The 24,795-nt window shown below is 34.5% G+C and overlaps 1 protein-coding gene across 1 annotated transcript; it reads left to right on the forward strand.

The window, feature by feature from the left end:
- The first annotated feature begins 1,715 nt into the window (after positions 1–1,715).
- Positions 1,716–2,790, forward strand: LOC118895715 (protein BTG3-like). Its single transcript, XM_036853174.1, is given in 2 exon segments — positions 1,716–1,944; positions 1,946–2,790. Coding segments are annotated over 2 exon segments (762 nt in total). The 5' UTR covers positions 1,716–1,878; the 3' UTR covers positions 2,642–2,790.
- The last annotated feature ends 22,005 nt before the right edge of the window (positions 2,791–24,795 follow it).

Below are 24,795 nucleotides of genomic sequence, written 5' to 3' on the forward strand. Positions count from 1 at the left end.
GAGGAAACATATATCAACATAATAAAGGCCATATATGACAAGTCCATAGATAATCTCATACTCAGTGGTGAAAAGTTGAAGCTTTTCCTCTAAGATCAGGAACAAGACAAGGGTGCTCACTCTTACCACTCTTATTCAACTTACAGTATTGCAAGTACTATATCCTACCTAGAGTAGTCACGAAAAAGAAATAAAAGGTATCAGACTTGGAAAGGAAGAAGTGAAATTGTCACTATTTGCAGATAACATGATTTTATATAGAAAAATCCTAAAGTCACAACCAAAAAACTGTTAGATCTAATCAATGAATTCAGTAAAGTTGGACACAAAATTAACATATAAAAATTAATAGCATTTCTATACACTAACAATGAATTTTCTGAAAAAGAAATAAAGAAATCAATCCCATTTACAACAGCATCAAAAAGGATACAGTCCTTAGGAATAAACTTAACTAAAGAAAATTGCAAGAAGTCGATGAAAGAAATTTAAAAAGACATAAATACATGAAAAAGTATCTGATGTTCATGGATTGGAAGAATTAATATTATTAAAATGTCAATACTAACAGAAAGCCATCTGTAGATTCAATCCAATCCCTATCAAGATTCTAATGGCATTTTTTTACAGAAGTAAAAAAAATATCCTAAAACTTATATGGAACCAAAAAAGCCCTGAATAGCCAAAGCAATCCTGAAAAAGAAGAACAAGCAGGAGGCATCATACTTTCTGATTTCAAGCTATACCCTAAACCTATGTTTATCAAAACATCATGGTAATGGTATAAAAACAAATAGACCAGGACTTCCCTGGCGGTCCAGTGGGAGACTTTGCCTTCCAATACGAGGGGTGCAGTTTCAGTCCCTGGCTGGGGAGCTAGGATCCAACATGCCTCACAGCCAAGGGACTAAGGCATGAAACGGAAGCAATGTTGTAACGGGTTCAATGGAGACTTTAAAAATGGTCCACATCAACAAAATCTTTAAAAAACAGAAAACAAACAAAAAGACAAATAGACCAATGGAACAGAAGTGAGAGCTCAGAAATAAACCCAAGCATATATAGTCAACTAATATTTGACAAGAGAGCCAGGAATACTCAATGGAGAGAAAACACTCTTTTTAATAAATGGTGTTAGGATAATTGGATAGTCACATGGAAAAGAATGAAGCTGGACCCCTATCTTACACCACTCACAAAAACTAACTCAACATAGATTCAAGATTTAAATGTAAGACCTGAATCCATGAAATTCCTCAAAGAAGATGTAGGAATAAAAGTCCTTGACATGAGCTTGGTAATGATTTTTTGGATATGGCACCTAAAGCATGAGCAACAACGACAGCAAACAAACAGTTGGGACTACATCGAATAAAAACGTCCGGTACAGTGAAAGAAGCCATCAACAAGGTGAAAGGACAACTTCTGGAATGGGAAAAAATATTTGCAAACAATATATATAGTAAGGGATTAATATCCAAAATATATAAATAATTCATACAACTCAATAACCAAAAAAAAAAATTGAAAAATGGGCAAAGGATCTGAATAAACATTTCTCCAAAGAAAATATTTAAAAGCCCAACAGGTAAATGAAAAGATGCTCAACATCACAAGTCAATAAGGAAATACAGATTTAAACCACAATGAGGTATCTCCTTCTACCTGCTAGAATGGACATTTTCAAAAGGATAAGCTTTAGCACCAGCCCGCCCTCTCAGCGCGCGCTCGGCCGCCCGACGACGCGGGAGCCGCACGCGCCAGACGAGGCTCGCCGCGCTCATTGCCGCCGAGCGCCGGCCCGCTGAGGCGGCGCCCTCGGTTCCCGGCCAGGAGGGAATCGGTGGCCCCAGAGCGGAGGCGGTGGCGGCGGGAAAGATGAAGAACGAAACTGCTGCCGTAGTCTTCTTTTTCACAAGGCTAGTTCGAAAACATGATAAGTTGAAAAAAAGAAGCAGTGGAGAGGTTTGCTGAGAAATTGACTCTAATACTTCAAGAAAAATATAAAAATCACTGGTGTCCGGAAAAACCATCAAAAGGACAGGCCTACAGATGCGTTCGTGTCAATAAGTTTCAGAGAGTTGATCCTGATGTCCTGAAAGCCTGTGAGAACAGCTGCTGCATTTTGTACAGTGACCTGGGCTTCCCAAAGGAACTCACTCTATGGGCGGACCCATGTGAGCTGTGCTGTCGGTATGGAGAGAAAAACAATGCATTCACTGTTGCCAGCTTTGAAAATGAGGATGAGAACAAGGATGAGATTTCCAAGAAGGTGACCAGGGCCCTTGATAAGGTTACCTCTGATTATCATTCAGGGTCCTCTTCTTCAGATGAAGAAACAAGTAAGGAAGTAGAAGTGAAACCCAATTCAGTGGCTGCGACCCCCAGCCCCGTGTACCAGATTTCAGAGCTGATATTCCCGCCTCTTCCAATGTGGCACCCTTTACCCAGAAAAAAACCAGGAATGTACCGAGGGAATGGTCATCAAAGTCACTACCCTCCGCCTGTTCCATTTGGTTATCCAAATCAGGGAAGGAAGAATAAACCATATCGCCCAATTCCAGTAACATGGGTACCTCCTCCTGGAATGCATTGTGACCGGAATCACTGGATTAATCCTCACATGTTAGCACCTCACTAGCTGCTTTGATTCTGTTGGTGTCATGTTGAGAGAAGGTAGAATAAGCCTGACTGCATATTAAAAGTTCATACTCAAAGTAGTAAAGTTAGATGGGCTAAACCATCAAACTTATTTTTATAGAGAAGTTATTGAGAATAATCTTTCTTAAAAAATATTTATGCACTTTAGATATATTGATATAGTTTGAGAAACTTTATTAAAGTTAGTCAAGTGCCTGAGTTTTTAATATTGGACTTGAGTATTTATATATTGTGCATCAACTCTGTTGGATATGAGAACACTGTAGGAGTGGACGATCTGTTCTAGCACCTTTGAGCATTTACTTTATGGAGAGTATGTAAGTTATTTATACACAAGGAAATCTATTTTATGTCGTTGTTTAGAAGAATTGCGTGAAATCATGTAGTTGCAAATAAAAAGTAGTTTGAGGCAAAAAAAAAAAAAAAAAGATAACTTTTAACAAATGCTAGCATGGATATGGAAAAAAGGGAACCCTTGTGCACTGTGTGGGATTGTTAACTGGTATAGCCAGTATGGAAAACAGTATGGAGGCTCCTCAAAATATTAAAAATAGAACTACCATATGATCCAGCAATTTCGCTTCTGAAAATATATTCAAAGGAAACAAAAACACCAACTCATAAAGATATCTGCACCCCATACTCATAGCAACATTACTTATAAAAGCTAAGACATGGAAACAACCTAAGTGTTGAGTGTCCATCAATGGAAGAATGACTAAAGAAATCGTGGCTCTATATATATATAGACTATATGTGTATATATAGAGAGAGAGAGAAAGAGAGAGAGAATATATGTGTATATATATATATATATATATATATATATATATATATATATACACATACACACACACACACATGCACACATATATGAATATGATTTAGCCATAAAAAGATGGAAATCCTACCATTTGGGACAATACAGATGGGTCTTGAAGGCATTATGCTAAGTGAAATAATTTAGACATAGAAAGATAAATACTATACTAGCTCACTTATACGTGAAATATTAAAAAAAAAAAATCATGGAAAAGAGATCAGACTTGCAGTTACCATAGGCAGAGTGTGGGAGAAGGGGAGATTGGAGAAAGGTGGTCAAAAGGTACAAACTTCCAGTTATAAGACAAATAAGTATACTAGGGATGGAATGAACAACATGATGATTATAGCTAGCACTGCTGTATAGCATATAGGAAAATTGTCAAGAGAGTAAATCCTGTGAGTTCTCATCAAAAGGAGAATTTTTTTTTCCTTTTTTATCTTTTTCTTTTTATTTTAACTCTCTGAGATGATGGATTAAATATATTTTGGTAATCATTTCACAATATATGTAAATCAAACTATCATACTGTATGCCTTAAATTTATACAGTGATGTTATGTCAATTATTTCTCAACAAAACTAGAAAGAAAAAAAAAAAAAACAGACATGGAGGAACCTTAAATGCAAATTGCTAAATAAAGGAAGCCAGTCCGAAAGACTACTAAAATGTCAAATGTCAAATGTCAAAGAATATGACATCCTGAAAAAGAATTATGGAAAGAGTAAAAAGGTCAGCCTTTGCCTGGAGTTCACGGGTGGGAGGGTGGGATAACTAGATGGAACACAGGGGTTTTTAGGACATGGAAAATATTCTGTTTGATACTATAAAGGTGGATAAATGACATTATGCATTTTCAAAACCCAAGGATCTTTACAACACAAAGAGGGAAACTTAACAAAAATTACCTTAGTTAATAATAAAGAATCATATTGGTTCCTTAATTGTAAGAAATGCACCACACAAATGCAAGATATTAGTAATATCTGTGCAGCGGAGAGGGGCATAGGGTCTATGCTCAATTTTTCTTTAAATCTAAAATTGTTCTAAGAACATTTATTATTTAAAAAAAAAAATCTCCAAGTGGTCACATGGAATAACAAAATTGAAGTAACTTAATTTCTGTTCCTTGTTTTCATAATCATTGTTTAACTTGAGTTTCCCACTTAAAAGAAAACAAACACACAGGTCTAGGTCTGGGGATAGGGGTCAGGGAGGATTACATAACCGTGTCCTCATGTTGTTGAACCCAAGTTCTTATGCCTGACAGAGTGAGGAAAAACACACTGAAACATCAGAGTCTGGAGCATCTGGGAAAGGTTTATTGCAGGGCCAAGCAAGGAGAACAGGCAGTTCATGCTAAAAAAACCAAAATTCTCCAATGGTTTTCAGGGAAGAGTTTTTATAGACAAAATATGACGTGAGATCTGCAGGGTGTGTAAGCTTCCTCTGATTGGTTGGTGGTGAGGTAACAGGGTGGTGTTTCAGGAATCTCAATCATCAGTCTTCTGCATCCAACCAGTCTGGGGTCCACAAGCTCATTCTCAGCTTGAAGTTACCATCCTCCACCTAGGTGGGGGCCTTAGTTCCTATAGAAGAACTCAGAGATATATTGTTATGTACATCCCTTGAGGAGGAACCAGGACCCTGCCCCATTGCTGCACTATTGTTTCTTGACTGCCTTTCCTTTGTTTCTGCCTTCCTTCACTCTTCTAATTAGTAACTGTTTGAGTCTACTCTTTGGAACTCATGGAAAGTCTAGGAGGCTGAAACCTTTTTCCTACAAACAAAAAATGGGGGACACAGTAAGACTTTTGTACTCAGGAGGACCCCAGAGGGTCCTGCTTGGTTTCAATCCCCCCTTTTTTTTTGATACTCCTCAATCGTGAGGTGAAGAGGTATTGGACATGAAAGGCAATAATGTTTCGGATAAAGAGGTTAGTCATAAACTTGGCAGAGGAACTGTTTTGGGGGGCTCAGTTTCACTCAAAGTAATCCTTCATGTAGAATAAAACGTTTATCAAAATATAAGTAACAAAGCAGTGCTAGTTTGAAATATATATGCACACACAAATATATATAATATAAATATATCAACATAAATATAATGTATACGTATCTGTATGTATAAAAGATATATGTATATGCATACATAAAACTCAACAGTCAGTGCAGCACTTGTTTTAATTAGAACTTAAGTAACAAAGGATCTTTTTGTGAATGAGTATGTTATCACTGAAAACATTTAGACCTACTGGTGTAATAAAAAGCAGACCAACTTTTTATAAGGTTTTTATTGTTTTATTCCTATATCTACAAAATATACAGCCCCTTTCCTTTGTATTCCATTACTTCAGTTGAGTCTCTACAATAGCTGCAAATTGTTCTGAGACTGGCCAAAAATAAATAAATAAATGAAGGAATGCAACAATTTCAGCATTTTAAAATAATCTCTTAAGATAGTCAAAGGAATTTTAACTAAGATTTTCCTCTCTGACCTAGCTTTCCAGTTTTATTAACTGATTGGCGAGTAGCTAGAACTAACTGATAAATTTAGCAATGTAAACTTCATCACTAGAGGCAGCTCTGAGGGAATTCATGACTGTGTAAATAGAGCACTTGATTAAGTTGTAGAACCCCAGGAAGCAGCCCGGACACTGGTTATATAAATATAACAGATGGCTAAGCAAATGCTATGCTGTACTCAGTTTAGGTTTATTTTAGTAATCTATGTTTATATAGAAGATTTAAGAAGTACACTAGCCAACTTTTTGAAGCCAAACCAGGTATTGACAATATCGTCATGAAAATTATTTTAAAATATGTTGGAATTTTTTTCAAGTTAATACCCTCTGGAGAAAACTACACTGTTAAATGGTTCACAATCCTTTTATTATGTTTTGTATGTTTTAAGAAGTATTTCCTAAAGAAAAGCGTGAAATAATGGCTCAGACCAAATTAATTTGGTGAGGGTTATGCCACTTAGTAGATGACAAAATTGGTAAATAACTTCCATTGAGAAAGCAATTTATGAATGAATACTCTTTGAAGTTCAGACATTTTGTGTCAAGCAGAACACCATGCACTGGTTACCAATCCCATGGGAGGACTCAACACTGCATCTTGGGATCAGAGTTGCCAAGGAAAAAACAATGCAGTCAAGCACTGGAGAGAACAACACTGAAGTCATGTAGGGAAGAGACAGAGCAAAGTCACCTCCAATAGTGTGTGCCCTCCATGGCTATAGCATTCCCCTGGCAGCCAACACAGGGCACCCATCCTGTGCTGCAGTAAAAGGATGCACACACATCTTCAGGGAGTCTGAAAGCTGAGGGAGTGCCTGAGGGCCATTGATTTACATGCTTAAGCAGAACAAAGGAAAGCTCACTGAGTTTGCAACAGGGAAAGATACTCCCACACCAGGCAAGAAGCCTGACACAGGTTGTCTGGGTTCTTTACTTCTTGGTAAGGAAGTGTTTAAGGCCCAAAATCCAGGTATGTGCAGCGGAGTAGGGGTGGAAGGATTGTGCACGTGAGACTGCTTTTTCCAATGCTATGTTTGCTCTTATTTAATCTTCACCTTAATGTTTAAGTTAGGTGCAGATACTTCCCACTTAAACTGAGGAAACGAAAGTTAAGATAGAAAAGAAAAAAATGATAAAAAGGAAAAAATCCTGGGGGTAATACTGTATACTAAGTAGCTACCAGAAGAGTAAAGATACACCAGAGGAGTCATGATGAAGACTAGTGGATGGATATCCACTTAAATGTAACCATTTAGAAGATTTCAGTATTTGGAAAATGATCTCTCTCTTTATCTCTTTCTTAGGACTGAGAAAAGAAAAACAATTAAGAGAAAACATGTAGGACAGATATATATTTGGTATGTTTTTATTCTAAACTCAGAGGTAGGGGATTCCATGGGAAGAAATGCCTTACGTGAAGCTTGTAAATGTTTGCCTATGTTATATGTTGAGGCAAACGTATAACCATCCAATAAACAGAAGTTTAGATAAGTATCTACTGCAGCTTGTAGATGCCAATCACTGCTTAAGCAGGCAATCTTTATTAGAAGTAGTACTAGCCTGGAAAAAGGAACTCTGTCTTAATGCCATTCATTCTAACATACATATTAAGCACTTACTATGGGCAGGCAATTGTCCCTGGTCACTTGAAGCCAATAGTCTAATGCAGTCTCCTGCAAATTTACCTGATGAAAAGGTATATCAAGTGTCCTTGTTAAAAACAGAGATTGTTAAAATGTCTCCTGGAATTTCAATTCAATTTGTTAGAAAAGTCTCAGAAAACACATTTTTATTAAGGCATGTGTAGAAACCCTGATCTAGTGGACTACTAAGTAACTTACAGTTAAAACCAAAAGCATAATTACTTTAGAGGAATTGCATTTACGATAAATTGAGGGAAAGCAAATTAAAAGCAGACAGTGGTTTCTTTTTAAAATATTCTCTTATTGTAATGACTATAGACAATTACATTGTTCATTTTAAAATAATCAATTTACTTGAAGATTTTACAAATTATCATTCTCCTTCTAATCTACTAAAGAGATTCTTGCCGAACTTACTGAGTTAAAGGATTTCTACCTGGTGCTAATATTTAAGAACATAACCAAAGGCCCAGAATGCTACCCAGGACTATGCCTAAGAGGGTACAGGACCTAGGGCCTCCTCATAAAAAGTTTCAATTCCCGGAAAGTCACACTATTTATCTTCTTGAATAGATAAATACAGAATCTACCGAAAATAAGTTATCAAGGGTCATATGTTGGGTCGGGGAGAGCGACTCCAGCAGCTTTGCTTTTGTAATGATGGTAGTGGTAGCACAGTTGAGGTGGCAGATATACCTGTGTGTACTCATATACATATGCACATATATATTCAGCATAATTTCTTTTCAATGCTAGCTGCCTGGTCATGCAAAATATGATTATTTTTCATTAATAAATTGATAAATAATTATTATCCTACCACACTGAAAACTTGAGTTTGCTGACATTCTTCTTTTTAATTTAAGGAAAAAGAAAAGAAAGAAAAAGAACTAATGATATCTTTAACTGTTGTCTAGTTGCCAAACAAATCTTTAAAAGACATTTAGGGCTTCCCTGCTGGCGCAGTGGTCGAGACTCTGCCTGCTAATGCAGGGGACACGGGTTCAAGCCCTGGTCTGGGAAGATCCCACATGCCGCGGAGCAACTAGGCCCGTGAGCCACAACTACTGAGCCTGTGCGTCTGAAGCCTGTGCTCCGCAACAAGAGAGGCCGCGATAGTGAGAGGCCCGCGCACCGTGATGAAGAGTGGCCCCCGCTTGCCGCAACTAGAGAAAGCCCTCGCACAGAAACGAAGACCCAACACAGCCAAAAATAAAAATAAATAAATAAAATTTAAAAGACATTTAACACTTCATATGAAGGGAATGGCCTAAGGCAGTAGATCATGTCTAGCTTTATGTTGCATGGTCAATAACTAATACAGCTGTCTAGAAATAATTATTTTAACAGATGAAAGATATTTGTCTCATATGTAGTCTTATAACCCAGACTCATAGAAATTAGAACTCCAATCCTCTACTGTAAATTTAACATTATAGTGTAAAAGCATTTTTAGTTTCTTCAGGAAAGCTATGCAAAACAAGCTTTTTATTTCATCCACTATACCAAAATATGTTCTAGCACTTCTAGTTAATTGAAAATAAACAAATATATTACTTCTAGGTAAAATAATGCATCAGTAAACTTTTATGCTTCTCATATTTGTTTATTGGTAGAGGAGCCTCCAAATTCCTTATCAGCATTGTTATAAAGTAGAGTAAAATCTATTTTGAAAAAAGTCAATGTCAAATGTTTTACTTTACTGTTACTCAAGCTATCAGTGTACAAAGAAAGCAAATTTCTTTCTTACAATGAAAAAAATAAATAAGCAAAATTTACCAGATGGAGAATCTACAACATAAATAAAACAAAATTTAAATATAGTATCTTGCGCTTAGAAGAGTTGCAACTGAATTTATAAATTGCAATTTCCCTAGATTTCAAGAGAGTGGTAATAATATTCAGTAAATATTTCTAAAGCTGAACAATCTATTTTTTTCAGACTTTCTTGATTATTAGATTGGTCAGTAACAATATTGTCTTTCATTCTCTTACATGTGTCTAAGGGTCAACCTTCTTCCCTTATTTCTCCTGAAATAGTTTTAACTTTTTTTTTTTTTAACATCTTTATTGGAGTATAATTGTTTTACAATGGTGGGTTAGTTTCTGCTTTATAACAAAGCGAATCAGTTATACATATACATATGTTCCCATATCTCTTCCCTCTTGCATCTCCCTCCCTCCCACCCTCCCTATCCCACAGTTTTAACTTTTTATTGACATTTATTTTAGAAAGAAGAAGCACATAGTAAGTTAGCCAGGCTGAATATGATTTAATTCTAAAATGATTAATTTATATCTTTCTCCATGGAAAATTAAATGCCACATACATCTAAAGAATTGAACATTTAATATTTTACTCTGCGATTATACTTTTAGTAAGAAATGTGCTGTAGGTAACGAAAGAAGTAGGTATAAGTTGTAACAGTAAGAGCTCAGGGCTACTGATATTACCAGGATCTTACTAAATAAAAATATTTGTAGCCATGAAAATAGTGAAGTCACCAAGAGAATAAATAGATTACTTTCAGGAGAAAAAGTAATTGGAGCTCTTCTTTATACTTCCAGCCTGGTGATAGGTGCACAAATGGGCAATTATAGTAATCACAGCAGGGAAGAGCACAGGGGCCCAGTCACCTTAACCACGGGTTATTTCATTGAGTCATCAACATGAACTAGCACAAATTCTAACCAAAAATGAGTGGAGTCCAGAATGGATAATAGAGGACAGAAAGTACACATAGCAATTACAGCCTCAGAAACGAGTGTAACAGTGATAAGTGTAGCTTGCCCCACTAAATATACTACTGTAAATCCTTTTGATTTAGAAATTTTGACTGACAATGACCTTGAAGAATCAGTGGGAGGACAGAGGAATTTAATGTGAAGTACAAGTGTACTTGAGTGGACTATAGTAGGTGCTATTGGTGTTTGACTCATAGTTCCCCAGCATTCAAGCTCACTGTTTCTTGGAAGATGATAGCATCTCACTACAAGCACTTGTAACTCTCTGCCTGAGAGCTTTCCCTAGTGCCATGAGGAGGATTTGCTGCATGCAGAGCAGGCTAGAGTTCCAAGGATAAATGCTTTTAAATGCATTTGAAATCTTCTGCCAAGGACAAATAGGTGTTATGATTACAAGGGCCAGCTTTGGACTTTTTGGACAACTTTGGAGCAACTCTGAGGGAGGTGTGTTCTACTTTGCCATAGAGGTAAACTATTCATTAATGCACCACTTTTTGCCTATTTTCCTTCCCTGTTCTACTCTCCCATTCCCATACTGGTGCTTCTTGGGATCACCTTCCAAATGAAATGTGTCTCCTCAAATCTTAGACTCAAGGTCTACTTCTTGGGGAATTCAATTTAAGAATCCATGCATACCCTATTTTATTTTTATTCTATGTATTTATTTTAATAATACAATTAACATCCATAGACATACCACCTGGATCTTACTAGCTTGGTAAAATCTTTTAATAACCTCTAAAACAATTAATGAGACAACTTGGGAATGGGACCCTACTTGAAAAATAGAACAACTCCTTCCTTAACTTTTGCTTCCCCACATCAGAGATAATCCAAAATTGGAATTATCACTTATCTGACTTTTAAAAAAAATTATCTAATATGCATATGCTTATCTTTCTGTTCAACTTTATAAAAACAGTATCACATTATATGGAATCTTCATGGAGTTACTTTTTCACTAAATATTATTCAATTCAGTTCTATTATTCTGTGTAGCTCTAATTATTGATTTTCACTACTATATGATATTCTACTATGTAAATATATCACAATGAATTTATCTATTCTTCTATTAGGCACTTTTCAGTAATTAGATTATTTTCTATTGTGAATACAGTCATCCCTTGGTATCTTCAAGGGATTGGCTTCAGGACCCCCAGTAAATACCAAAGTTTCCTTATGTAAAATAGCATAGTATTTGCATATAACCTATGCACAACCTCCTGTATACTTTAAATCATCTCTAGATTACTTATAAAACCCAATACAATGTAACTGCTATGTAAATAATTGTACTTTTTGGAAATTTCTGTAATTTTTAAAAATTATTTTCTATCCAAGTTTGTTTGACTCTGCAGATGTGGAATCCATGGATATGAAGGGCTGATCGTACTGCTGTTTTGAATATTCATGTTCATGTTTCCTAGCACACAAGTACAAAATTTTTTATTGAAGATATTCTTAAGTGTAGAATGTCAGTTAATAGAGAATTTGATTATTCAAATTTATAAGTAAATATTATTTTGTTTTCCAAAGTAATTATATTAATTTATATTTGCAAATATCAATTTAGAAGAGATTCTGTTAATCCACATACTTGCTAACAATCATGTTCAACTTCTTAAATTTGGCAATAAACTATGTTAAAAAATGGTATTGTAACTGCTATCAATTTACACTCCCTTAATTTCTAACAAGGGATAGTATCTGTTCATTCATTTATGTGCCATGTGTGTTTTCTCTTCTCTGAAATTGGAATGTTATATATATCATAGAAATATTTTCATATTGCACTATCTTTTCCTTATAGATTAATAGGAATTATTATATATTATTGATACCAATTTTTTGTTGATTTTTTCAATTATCTTTTTCCAGTTCATAACTTTATTTCACTTGTTATTATATTTTCATGAACTGATGCCATTAACTTTAATATAATCAATTCAAAAATTTTAGGTCTTATTGTAAAATTACCACAATGCCCCAATAACAAAAGGGTGTTACTAGGCATTTTACTAATTTTTAAAATTTAAATTTAGATAATTTAATCCTTAATCCATCTATATTTGAATTTTATATATAATGTGAGGTAGGATTTTTTTTCCATATCTATAAATATTTTTAATCTTTCTTTTGAACAGTTTATCCTACCCTCACCAATCTACCATGTTACTTCTGTCACATACTTCAGTTCAGTATACATGAGGGTCCTTGTCTGGACAATCCTTGTCTATTGCTCTGGTTATATATTTCTATATATAAATACTGCTGTAATTATTATTATTTTACAGTAAACTTGATATTTGGCAGAGAAGATCATTAACCTTCTTCTCCTTCAAAAAGATTTTGACTATTTATGGCTAACCTCTTTCATATAGGATTGAGAATTAGCTTGCAGATTACCACATCTAAGTAAATCAAGAATAAGAGAAGAAAATACAATGGCATTTAAAATACTTAGAACTAAAAGAGTATGAAAACACAACATGTCAAATCCTGTGTGATGCAACAAAACAGTAATATTTATGTTACAAAAAGAGAAGCTAAAATACAGAATAGTCAATAAAATATTGAAGGAGAAGAACAGTTAGATGACTGACACCACACAACTTCAAGACTCACTATAAAGCTACAGTAATCAAGACAGTATAGTATTGGTGATAGGTAGATCAATGAAACATATGGGAGCCCAGAAACAGACTCACGTAAATATAGTCAACTGATCTTTGACAAAGACCCTGTTTCAACAAATGGTGCTGGAACAACTGGACACCCACATGCAAAAAATGAATTTAGACACAGACCATACACACTTCAAGAAAATTAACTCAAATGGATAAGACACTTAAATGTAAAAGAGTAAAACTATAAAACCCTTAGAAGGTAACACAGGAGAAAACCTAGATGACCTTGGACATAGTAATGCCTTTTTAGATTCAGCTCCAAAGAACTGGTCCATGAAAAATATCATTGACAAGCTGAAATTTATTAAAATTAAAAACTTCAGCTCTGAAAGACAATGTTAAGAGAATTAAAAGACAAGCCACGGACTGGGAGAAGATATTTGCAAAAACACACCTGATTAATGACTGTTATTCAAAATATACAAAGAATTCTTAAAACTTCAGTTTTACAATAGCCAAGACATGGAAGCAACCTAAATGTCCATCGACAGATGAATGGATAAAGAAGATGTGGTATACATATATATATGGTATGTGTATATATATATATATATACACACATGCAATGGAATATATGTGTGTGTGTGTGTGTATATATATATATATATATATAGTATATATATATATATACACACACCATATATATATACCAGGATATATATATATATATCTGGTGTATATATATATATATATATATATACATGCAATGGAATATTACCCAGCAATAAAGAAGAATGAAATAACACCGTTTGCAGCAACATGGATGGACCTAGAGATTTTCATACTAAGTGAAGTAAGCCAGACAAAGACAAATATCATTTGAAATCATTTATATGTGAAATGTTAAAAAAAAACAAAACAAATGAATTTATATACAAAACAGAAATAGACCCACAGACATAGAAAACAAACTTATGGTTACCAAAGGGGAAGGAGGGAGGGATAAATTAGGAGCTTGGGATTAACATACACACACTACTACATATAAAATAGATGACCATCAAGGATCTACTGTATAGCACACAGAATTATACTCAATATTTTTTAATAACCTATAAGGGAAAAGAATCTGAAAAAGATTTATATATATATATATATATATATATATATATATATATACACATACATATATATATAATTGAATCACTTTGCTGTACACCTGAAACTAACACAACATTGTAAATCAACTATACTTCAATTAAAAATAAAAAAACACTTCATGATAAAATAAATGAATTTAAAAATGGGTCAAAGATCTTAATCATAGAAGATATGCAGATGGCAAATAAGCATATAAGATGCTCCACATCATATGCCATCAGTAAATGCAAATTAAAACAACAATGAGATACCACTACATACCTATTAAAATGGCCAAATCTGGAGCACTGACATCACCAAATGCTGGCAAGGATATGAAACAAGAGGCACTCTCATACATTTCTGGTGGGAATGTGAAATGGTACAGCAACTTTGGAAGATAGTTTGACAGTTTCTTACAAAACTATGTCTTACAAAACTAAACATAATCTTACCATGCTTCTTGATATTTACCTAAAGGAACTGAAAATTTATCTCTACAAAAAATCTGCACACAGATGTTTATAGCAGCTTTACTCATAACTGCAAAAACTTGAAAGCAACAAAGATGTCCTTCAATAGGTGACTGGATAAATAAACGGTGGTACATCCAGACAACAGGATATTATTCCACAATAAAAATAAGTGATCTATCAAGAAAAGACATGGTATACAATGGAATATTACTCAGCCATAAAAAGAAACGAAATTGAGTTATTTGTAGTGAGGTGGATGGAGTTCGAGTCTGTCATACAGAGTGAAGTAAGTCAGAAAGAGGAAAACAAATACAGTAGGCTAACAAATATATATGGAATCTAAGGGAAAAAAAAAAAAGGTCATGAAGAATCTAGTGGTAAGACGGGAATAAAGACACAGACCTACTAGAGAATGGACTTGAGGATATGGGGAGGGGGAAGGGTAAGCTGGGACAAAGTGAGAGAGTGGCATGGACATATATACACTACCAAAAATAAAATAGATAGCTAGTGGGAAGCAGCCGCATAGCACAGGGAGATCAGCTCGGTGCTTTGTGACCACCTAGAGGGGTGGGATAGGGAGGGTGGGAGGGAGGGAGATGCAAGAGGGAAGAGGGATAGGAAGAGATATAGGAACATATGTATATGTATAATTGATTCACTTTGTTATAAAGCAGAAAGTAACACACCATTGTAAAGCAATTATACTCCAATAAAGATGTTAAAAAAAAAACACACACACACAACACATAAAAAAAAAAGAAAAGACATGGTGAATCTTCAATGCATATTTCTAAGAGAAAGAAGTCAATCTGAAAAAAACTAAATACTATATGATTCCAATTATATGACATTCTGGAAAAGGTGAAATTATGGAGGTAATAAAAAGATCAGTGGTTTCCAGGGGTGTATGGGGGAAATGATGAATAGGCAGAGCACAGACGATTTTTAGAACAGTGAAAATATTCTGTACATTCTATAATGATGGATACATGTCATTATACATTTGTCCAAACCCACGGAATGTACAACTCCAAGAATGAACCTTAGTAAACTATAAACTTGAGTGATTATCATGTGTTAATGAGGGTTCATTCTTGATAAAAAAAAAAAACATGCACCATTCTGATGAGTGATTTTGATAATGAGGGAAGCTATGCATGTATAGGGGCAGAGAATATATGGGCAATCTCTATGCCTTCATCTCAGTTTTGTTGTAAACCTAAAACTGCTCTAAAAATAAAGTCTTAAAAAAAACACTGGTATAAACCAAAAAGGGAAAGAGAGAGAGAGAAGCTGAAATATTAAAATCAGTGGCCAATATAAGAAGTCAGGTGAAGAATAAACAGAGAGTAGAAAGATAGGGCAATAAAAATTAAAGTGCAAATCAATAAAACAAAGATAAATACAATCAACAAAGTCAAAAGTTTGTTTTTTGAAGTACTAACAAACCAATCCACTTGAAAGATTGATCAAGAATGAAAAAAGAGAATAAAAAGTATTATGATTAAAAACAGAAAAATCAGAGATAAAAAACACAAGGGAAATTAATAAAACCTTTTCACAAGAAACCTTACGAATCTTTTGCTTAGCTTTTTTGAATGATTTACTAGAACCTATTCAAAAAAAGAGATTTAAAGGCCCAAATATCAATGAATAGGAATGAATGATAAATTTAACAAATGTTTTTATCAGCATCTGTGGAGATAATCCTAAGCCCTCTTTCTTATATCTATCACCATAAGAAACAACAGCTTTTCTAAAATTGAACCATGTTTGCATTCCTGAAATAAACCCAAGCAAGGGATGTACTGTATTTTTTAATGCTTTAATTATTTTGCAGATATTTTATTTAAGATTTTCCATCAACATTAATAAGATATGTTTGCCTGTAGTGGGTTGTTTTGGTTTTAATTCTTTTCTTGTTTTAGTAACAGACTAATGGTATATTCACTACATACAAACGATTTATATGTTGTCATTTTTCTATGCCTCAGAATACTTTAGTCTTCTGAATATATAGATTTGGGAGAATTGTCCTAAGAAGCCATCTGGGCCTTGTTTACCATTTTTTGTTAAAAAAAATGGTAAACCTTTTCCAGAAGTTCACTGAAAATCTCTTTTCATGTGTCCTATATTCCTCACAAACCAAAAACAATAAAAAGGAATGAGGTCACTCTGACCTATTAAACCTTTACAGGAGCCTTCACAAAAGTACACGCACTATCACAGGAGGGTTAAAAAATATCAAGGTTTTCTTACCAAGGCAGAGTAAAGGACAGATGTTGACTAGTCAACCAGCTATATCTACCACAGGATAACTGTGAATTTTTTTTCTCCTTTTAAACTTAATTTCTTTTATTTCAGTCAACTTCTATAGAAATTACACTTTAACTCACAGCCTATTTGATATACTAACAAGCTTTCTGTAGTGTTTTTTATGTCACATCAAAGTAAGATTTGGAAAATTACAGAAGTATGACTAAGCTAAGAGGATAAGCTAGTCTGAAAGCTCAGTTAGGGAGAGACAAGAAAATTAACTGGTGGAATATAATACGTACTATGAGAGAGTTGCATTATTAGCAAAGGCTGTTAGTGAGGTAGGTATAAAAAAACAGGATGACAATAGAAAGTAGAGTGAAGAGAACAGATCAAGTAAAGAACATGCAGATTATGAGAGAGATTGGGCATATTTGTAGGGCATGCTTTTTAGGTTTAAGTAAAATGTTTTGTCTTTTGATTTTCTTTCTTTTTCAAGAACTGGGACTAGAAGGTACTATTACAGATCTACTATACCTTCTCAGAAATTCATGGGGCCGATGGGCTCTAAATTTCAAAAATTTTCAGATTTTTTTAAAGCTTCATACATGTTATATAGCATAACACTTTCAGTTGAGTCCAGGAGCACCTCTCAGTGAAACACATTCATATTACTTCAGCAAAATATAAGCATATCCACATGTGTTGGGCTTTACAAAGACTATAAATGGATTTATTTCACTTCTGGTTTGGTTTTATCATCACCTGAGTTCAGGTTGGCTAAGCTAAGGTTTAGCTGCTCAAATAGTTTAGAAACAAAACCCACTTTTTAGAATGCTTGGATTTTGGTATAATGAATATAAGACTGTGGTTGCACTGTTATTATAAATGCTACAAGTAATAATATACTTCTAATATAAGCTACTATAAAATTAAGTGCTTGCTGTAAGTCAGATAATTTGTCTATAAGGAGTTGTAGCAAAACTTTACCATAGTCATCCAAATGTGGTTCCTCTGCGTTCATAAAGATATTTTAAAATAAGTTTTCCAACCATATAAAAATACAGTGATAATGAAAATTCCTTTGGTAGAGAAAGAATTAAGTGGATTGCTCTTTTATTTCCTTTTATTGAAACTTAATAACAAAAACTTCTAACTGACATTTGAGCTATAAAAAATTGAGGATTCAGTCAGTTAACACTTGGAAATAAAAGCAAGGAGTGTGACAGGCAACATTTCTAGCTTTCATTCTCCATCAGTTGAGGGAAGAGAAGATAGCACTTAAAAATAGAATGGCTTGCTGAGAAATGCGCATTTCATTGTTTCATGGAATTTAAGATTCAGTATCTTATTAATTTTGTCTGATTTTAAATCTTATATGGACCATGAATAGATTATTAAATGAAATTACTTTGAACGGATTAGAAATGTATACATCATGTACTCCTTTGAAAGTCTCACACAGCTTAGACAAGGAGATGTTTTTGTTCAGGGAGTTTACATTGCCAGCATTCATTTTATCACTACAAACTTGCTTTCGAGTTTCTCAGTACCTTTAATAAATATGAAGTATTTTTAAAGTGATTTTTAAAAACCCCACTATGATAGTCAATTTTTAAATTTTTAAAAAACTTTAAAAAAATTTATATACAATTTTTAAAGGTTACATTCCATTTACAATTATTACAAAATATTGGCTATATTCCCCATGTTGTATAATATATCCTTGAGCCTATTTATACCCAATAATTTGTACCTCCCATGCCCTCACCCCATATCATCCTTCCCCCCAACAAGCTATGAAATCTGAGCTTGATTTTCTTGTGCAAATATAGGTTTCAGCTACACCACATTGGGAAATGGACACAATAAATTACCCAGTCCAGAGACTTGCTGAGAATTGTAATTTCTTCAAATTAATCTAATTGTCCCAAAACTTAAAAGGATTCACAATGCACATAATATACTTATAAAAAAAATATAGAAAATATAATAAGTAGAAAACAATAAAATAGGAATATATATTTTAATTTTACCACTTAAGTCAAAGACTCTGAAATAAGATTTCAGGTATTAACCTAATAATTCATTCCGTACCGGGGCTAGCATATTTTTCTTAAGTTTAATACCACTGCTATTAAGAGGGTTTTTCTCATGGTCAAATAAGTATATTAACTTTCTTGAATAGATAGATAGATAAATAGATAGATAGCATTACCATAGTTACATTCTAAGCATCAACTGATCTCTACGTCCTATGTTCTTCAAATTAATATGAATTTATGCATTTATATAGGTGCAAGTATGTAATTATATTAATGCTGTAAACTCACCATTAAAGTCATTCTTAAAGCGTGGCACGTGTATTCTTAACGCTTCTTGATTATTCAACACATGCATAATTCTATAAATTAAAAAAAAAAAGAAAAAGAAGAAATAAGGAAAATTGGGTGAAATAATTGAATGGCACATGCTATGATGTGATAATTTAAAAACAGTGATTACCTCAGTTATTGAATTTTACTTAAAGTGCTTAACCACAGTATCAACTGGTAAAATAGGATTTGAAACATGGCTTAGGACTTACAGAGAATTTGGACTTTCTTCTACTTCTTCCTACATTGAACTAAGGCAACCCAGTCACAAACAGAAATGTCCTATGCCTGTGCTACACAGAATAGCTGCTGCTACTGCTGCGTCTTAACCTAGAAAGGGAGGAGCAAATATGATGTGAAGCAAATAAAATACTTTTTCTTAATTATTCACAGAGAGGTAGGAAGTTCCTATTTTGGAGACCAGGACAAGAAATTGGAAATAACCCACTGCACCATTGTTGGTTCAAAACCTTGAAAGCTTCCCAGGTGAAATTTGAAACTAGCTCCCATACATGGAGGGCAAGAATAAACTGAAGAAAGAGGTGGGCCACTCTAGATTGGTAGGTGCCAGGTTTAATAAGCAAGGGAACTTACAAACAAGGCTTGCCTTTGATGGCCACAAATTGAATAGATCTCCACACCCGCCCACCAGAACCTTAAAAGTTTATAAAAGGGCCTTAACTGGATTTAGTCGCATATACAGTCCATGTTGTCTCAGCAATACATTGCTTTCTCAAGGCTAAATCCATGAAAATGGTTCCCACAGTGGGAAAGGTGGGCAGAGCATACATTCCGAGGAGAAGGGAAATGGGTAAGGATCCTCTGATTGTCAGGGTCTAGCTCTTGGTTCAACCAGCGGTCATGTCCTCTGGATCACCCCCTCCAACAGCAAAGTCACAAGATTATAGTAACAGGATTAGAATGTCTATGTTATCTCAACGGTCTCTGTCTAGCTTCAACAGGAGATCATCAACATAATTTTAAGAAGTTCTGAACAAGGCTAAAGCCTTGTTCCCTAAAGGAATGCACTCTGTTAAGGACCGCTCTAACACTAGTGATGGCCCACAAGGGAAAGGCATCACAAGAGAGTAGATAGGTCCAGGATCTAGAATAAGAGTGTCTGGTTTTATAACTAAGTTCTACCATTTAGTAACTGTGATCATGAACTAGGTATTTTACAGCTCCAGGTTTCAGTTTACTTATCTTTATAATTGGAATACTAATAGTATACTTTTTCTTTTTTTTCTTCCCGGACCAGGGCTCGAACCCGTGTCCCCTGAATTGGCAGGCTGATTCTTAACCACTGCGCCACCAGGGAAGTCCCTAGGAGTATACTTTTTAAGGATTAAATTAATTAATCAATACAAAAGCACTTAGATGAGTTCATGATACATAGTAATGTTAGTTGTTGGAGGTTCTGTTAGTGTTACTATTTTCTCATCAATTCAACACGTATTTGCTACTTTATACTACAGCACAGAAATCTGTATGTATGTAAATATTGTATATAACTGTGCATGTATATGGACATGTGTATAGATATTATATATATACCATCTACAAAATATGCATATAGATGTTACATATACTACGTTTTAAGATATAGTGTCTTTTCTTCTGTAACAGGGAGAGAAGCAAAGTCATAAAAGAAAAATATTGGCATTGATGGCAGAGAAATTTGGGACCAAAAAATGTTACTTAATTGTCATAAATCATGCTCACATTCCTTTTCTATAAAATATGATCCAGTTGCAAATTCACAGCTTAATTATGAAGATTACATGAGATAGCAAATCTAAAATGATTTTCTAAAGGCATGAAACAAAGTGTGTGTGTTTATTAATTGACTACAGAAGTCTATGGAGGATTTCTCCAACCTTAAAATTTCCAAACAATACAGATAGATTAGATAGATAGATAGAAATAGATGTTTCCTATCATTTACAAATGTCTGTAAAGATTATATTTTACTCCAGTGTTACACTGAAAGTTTTACTAACTCAATTTAATATAACCAATCATAATATTTTCCAATAACTAAAACAATACACTGTGGTGTTGCTTAATTTTTCATAAACAGTGCCTTCTTAGAAATTCTTCAATAGCGATTTTGTTTTTTGTATTAAACACTACATATTACATATGAACATGCAGGATTCATGAAAGAGGTAACAAAGAGATTGTTCTACAAGCACAATATTAACTTTTTATATCTTGACCATTATTTCCAATGCTATGTGCGGTTTCTACTTATTTGACTGCTTTAGAAATAATTCCATTTGAACTAATATAAAAACAACATATTTAATGTGTTAAGTGGAACTTCATGAAGAAATGGTTGATGTCAATAACAATTTAGCTCAGAAACATGATTATTAAATAATTTCATATAACGTGTACTTAATTGTGTTTACAATCTCGTGTGATCTTTGAACACTTTGAGACCCCAGAAGACTAAGGAAATGAGCTGGGACAAATTTCTGAAAATAAAAAAATGAATACAGTGAAGAAAAATTTAAATTTAAGGGACACTTTAGTGAGTTTCATTGGACTTTGAACGTATTTTTCCACAAACTTTAAAACTTTCTTAAATTAATATTTTATGTGCTATAGATGAAAGTATTTTTCCACAAACTTTAAAACTTTCTTAAATTAATATTTTATGTGCTATAGAGTAATTTTATACCAAATTTTATGCAAAAACATGCAATTAAATTGCATTTAATGGCTTAGAAAAGAAAATTCCAAATGATTTTTCTGAAGATTTAGCACTTTTAAGATTCACCAGTAAGTTTTTTGCTAATTGTGCCGTTTCTGAGAATTTTAGGAGTTCTTGACATTAGATCTCTATTACTTTCTACATCTCACGCAAATATATTCTTATTAATATAAAAATAACATATGCCTCTATTACTTGCTGTACTTTATGTCCTAGGCACTTTGTCTCCTCTTGTTTTTGGCTGAATACATTTTAAATACATTCCAAAGAAATGAAGATTTAAGTGGGAGATTATGTAAAAGGAGAGAAAGAAAGGCAGTGGGCTAGAATAGTTTGTATTATTTGTACTATTCTTTGCAGTAATATATTTAATCTTTTTAAATCCACTTTAAATGATACAAACTATGACATGACAGCAAAGAACAAGCACTCCTTTCTAAAACATGAACCACCAAATCAGTTTGCCCTAGAACATATTTGGTGGAAATTCCTGTTTGTGGGTACTAAGGGAAATTTTCACTGTGATTAGTTTACTCATGTGCTGAGTACTATAATGAAAATGTTGCAACTGTTGCTGTGGCTTTTGCTGCTACTTCCTGGAGACTGTTAACAATGGTTTTCTGGTATCATTCATTATTATAGAACTTTTTTTTTTTTTTTTAGGGAGCTGCCATTTTTTTTTTAATAATTATTTACTTATTTATGGCTATGTTGGGTCTTCGTTTCTGTGTGAGGGCTTTCTCTAATTGCGGCAAGTGGGGGCCACTCTTCATCGCGGTGCGCGGGCCTCTCACTATCGCGGCCTCTCTTGTTGCGGAGCACAGGCTCCAGACGCACAGGCTCAGTAGTTGTGGCTCACGGGCCCAGTTGCTCCGCGGCATGTCGGATCTTCCCAGACCAGGGCTTGAACCCGTGTCCCCTACATTGGCAGGCAGATTCTCAACCACTGCACCACCAGGGAAGCCCTATTATAGAACTTTTTTTTTTTTTAATTAATTAATTTATTTATTTATTTATTTTTGGCTGTGTTGGGTTTTCGCCTCTGCGCGAGGGCTTTCCCCAGTTGTGGCAAGTGGGGGGCCACTCTTCATCGTGGTGTGCGGGCCCCTCACCATCGCGGCCCCTCTTGTTGCGGAGCACAGGCTCCAGATGCGCAGGCTCAGCAGTTGTGGCTCATGGGCCCAGTTGCTCCGTGGCATGTGGGATCCTCCCAGACCAGGGCTCGAACCCGCATCCCCTGCATTGGCAGGCAGATTCTCAACCACTGCGCCACCAGGGAAGCCCAATTATAGAACTTTTAACAGCACATGTTTTCCTTCCCAAGAAAGCATATTTTTGATGTTGCAGGTATACAAACATACAGCTGTTTCTAAGTTTGATTGTATAGAAGGAATCTTGACTCTGCCACTTTATGTAACCTTGGGTAAATTATGTAATGCCTCTAAGTTTTATTGTCTTTATTTATAAAATGAGATATCAAAAACTCAAAGTTTTTGAAATTATTGAAAAAGAAAATGCTTTCTAAATTCTTAGTATAGATCTTGTCACATAGGATGCACTTTCTCTATTCCACCTGAAGTATACTATTGATCAGATTCTAATCTACAATACTTTAGCTCCGCTGAAGAATGACAGCCACAAGCATGAATTTTACTATGGGTTATAAAAAGATACTATATAAACTCCTCACTCAAAAATTGTTCCTCAGCAATAGATATCTTTGGTGCAAGTACTTAAATAACACTTTTCCATGTCAGTTGTAACCCTCATCAAGGTTCTGTGTCAAGTACTGAAAACTGCAATGATAAAAGCTTAATTCCTATTACTCTGTGAAAAGCTGTTGTCATCACTTATAATTTAAAATTGTTTTTAACCCTGAATAATCTGAGTTGTACACCCCCCCCCCAAATATATGATTCAATATGAAAATTTTTGTTTACCCTCCTCAAATTCACATTTTTAGCTTTGGCTTTATAAAATCTAGACAAAGGAAAGCACTGTCAATAGTAGGTTATAAAATTATTTTACTTAGATCAAACAGGACCATAAGGCACTAGACAAATTATATTTGGGAATAAAGCAATTCAGACTGACTATACTTTAGTGCTCTGAAATCTCAACACTTTTTCTTGGGACTAATGTAAGATTTCTTTTTCATTATTTGATTTTGATTCGGTTTGTATGTTCCCAGTTCTCTCAAGTGCTGGTCTTAAAAGCTGAGGTGCCTGATGCAGGATAGAAGCTCTAGGTTTTGATTTTACTAGGCTTAGGGTGGGGTTTATGGAAAAACTGTGTCTCAGCCATTCCTATCCGCTTCATTGTCATTTGCCCTGTGAAGGGGTCACGCTGCCAGTTTTTAGGCTTTAGTCAGAGGAAATTGTTCCACATACTGTATAGCTGTAGATCCAGAGTGTCTGTGGGAAAAGGTGAGTTTAAGATCTTTCTATGTCACCATCTTGAGCCAGAATCCTGTATGTTCCCAGTTCTAATACAAATTCCTACATGGTCTAGGATCAGCTGATTATACAGATAGTATCTGCTGTTGAAAGTGCTGACAACTTTCAAGTCTTCTTCCCTCCTTTTAAACTCACTCTGGAGACTAGAGGCCTAGTTATTTCACCAGTAGGAGAAAAACCTTCATTTTGTAGGTTTGGAGCTGATTATATACAAGTATTTCAGAATTTTAAATGAGGTCCAGGTTGTAAAGACAGTTATCAGATAACATATGGCAAATTCAGTTTTTCTTTCTTGTACTTGAAATTTATTCTTGCTGTGGTATCACTGCTACTCAAAAGCCTC

The sequence above is a fragment of the Balaenoptera musculus genome, chromosome 5 (assembly GCF_009873245.2).
Source record: "Balaenoptera musculus isolate JJ_BM4_2016_0621 chromosome 5, mBalMus1.pri.v3, whole genome shotgun sequence".
NCBI lineage: Eukaryota > Metazoa > Chordata > Mammalia > Artiodactyla > Balaenopteridae > Balaenoptera > Balaenoptera musculus.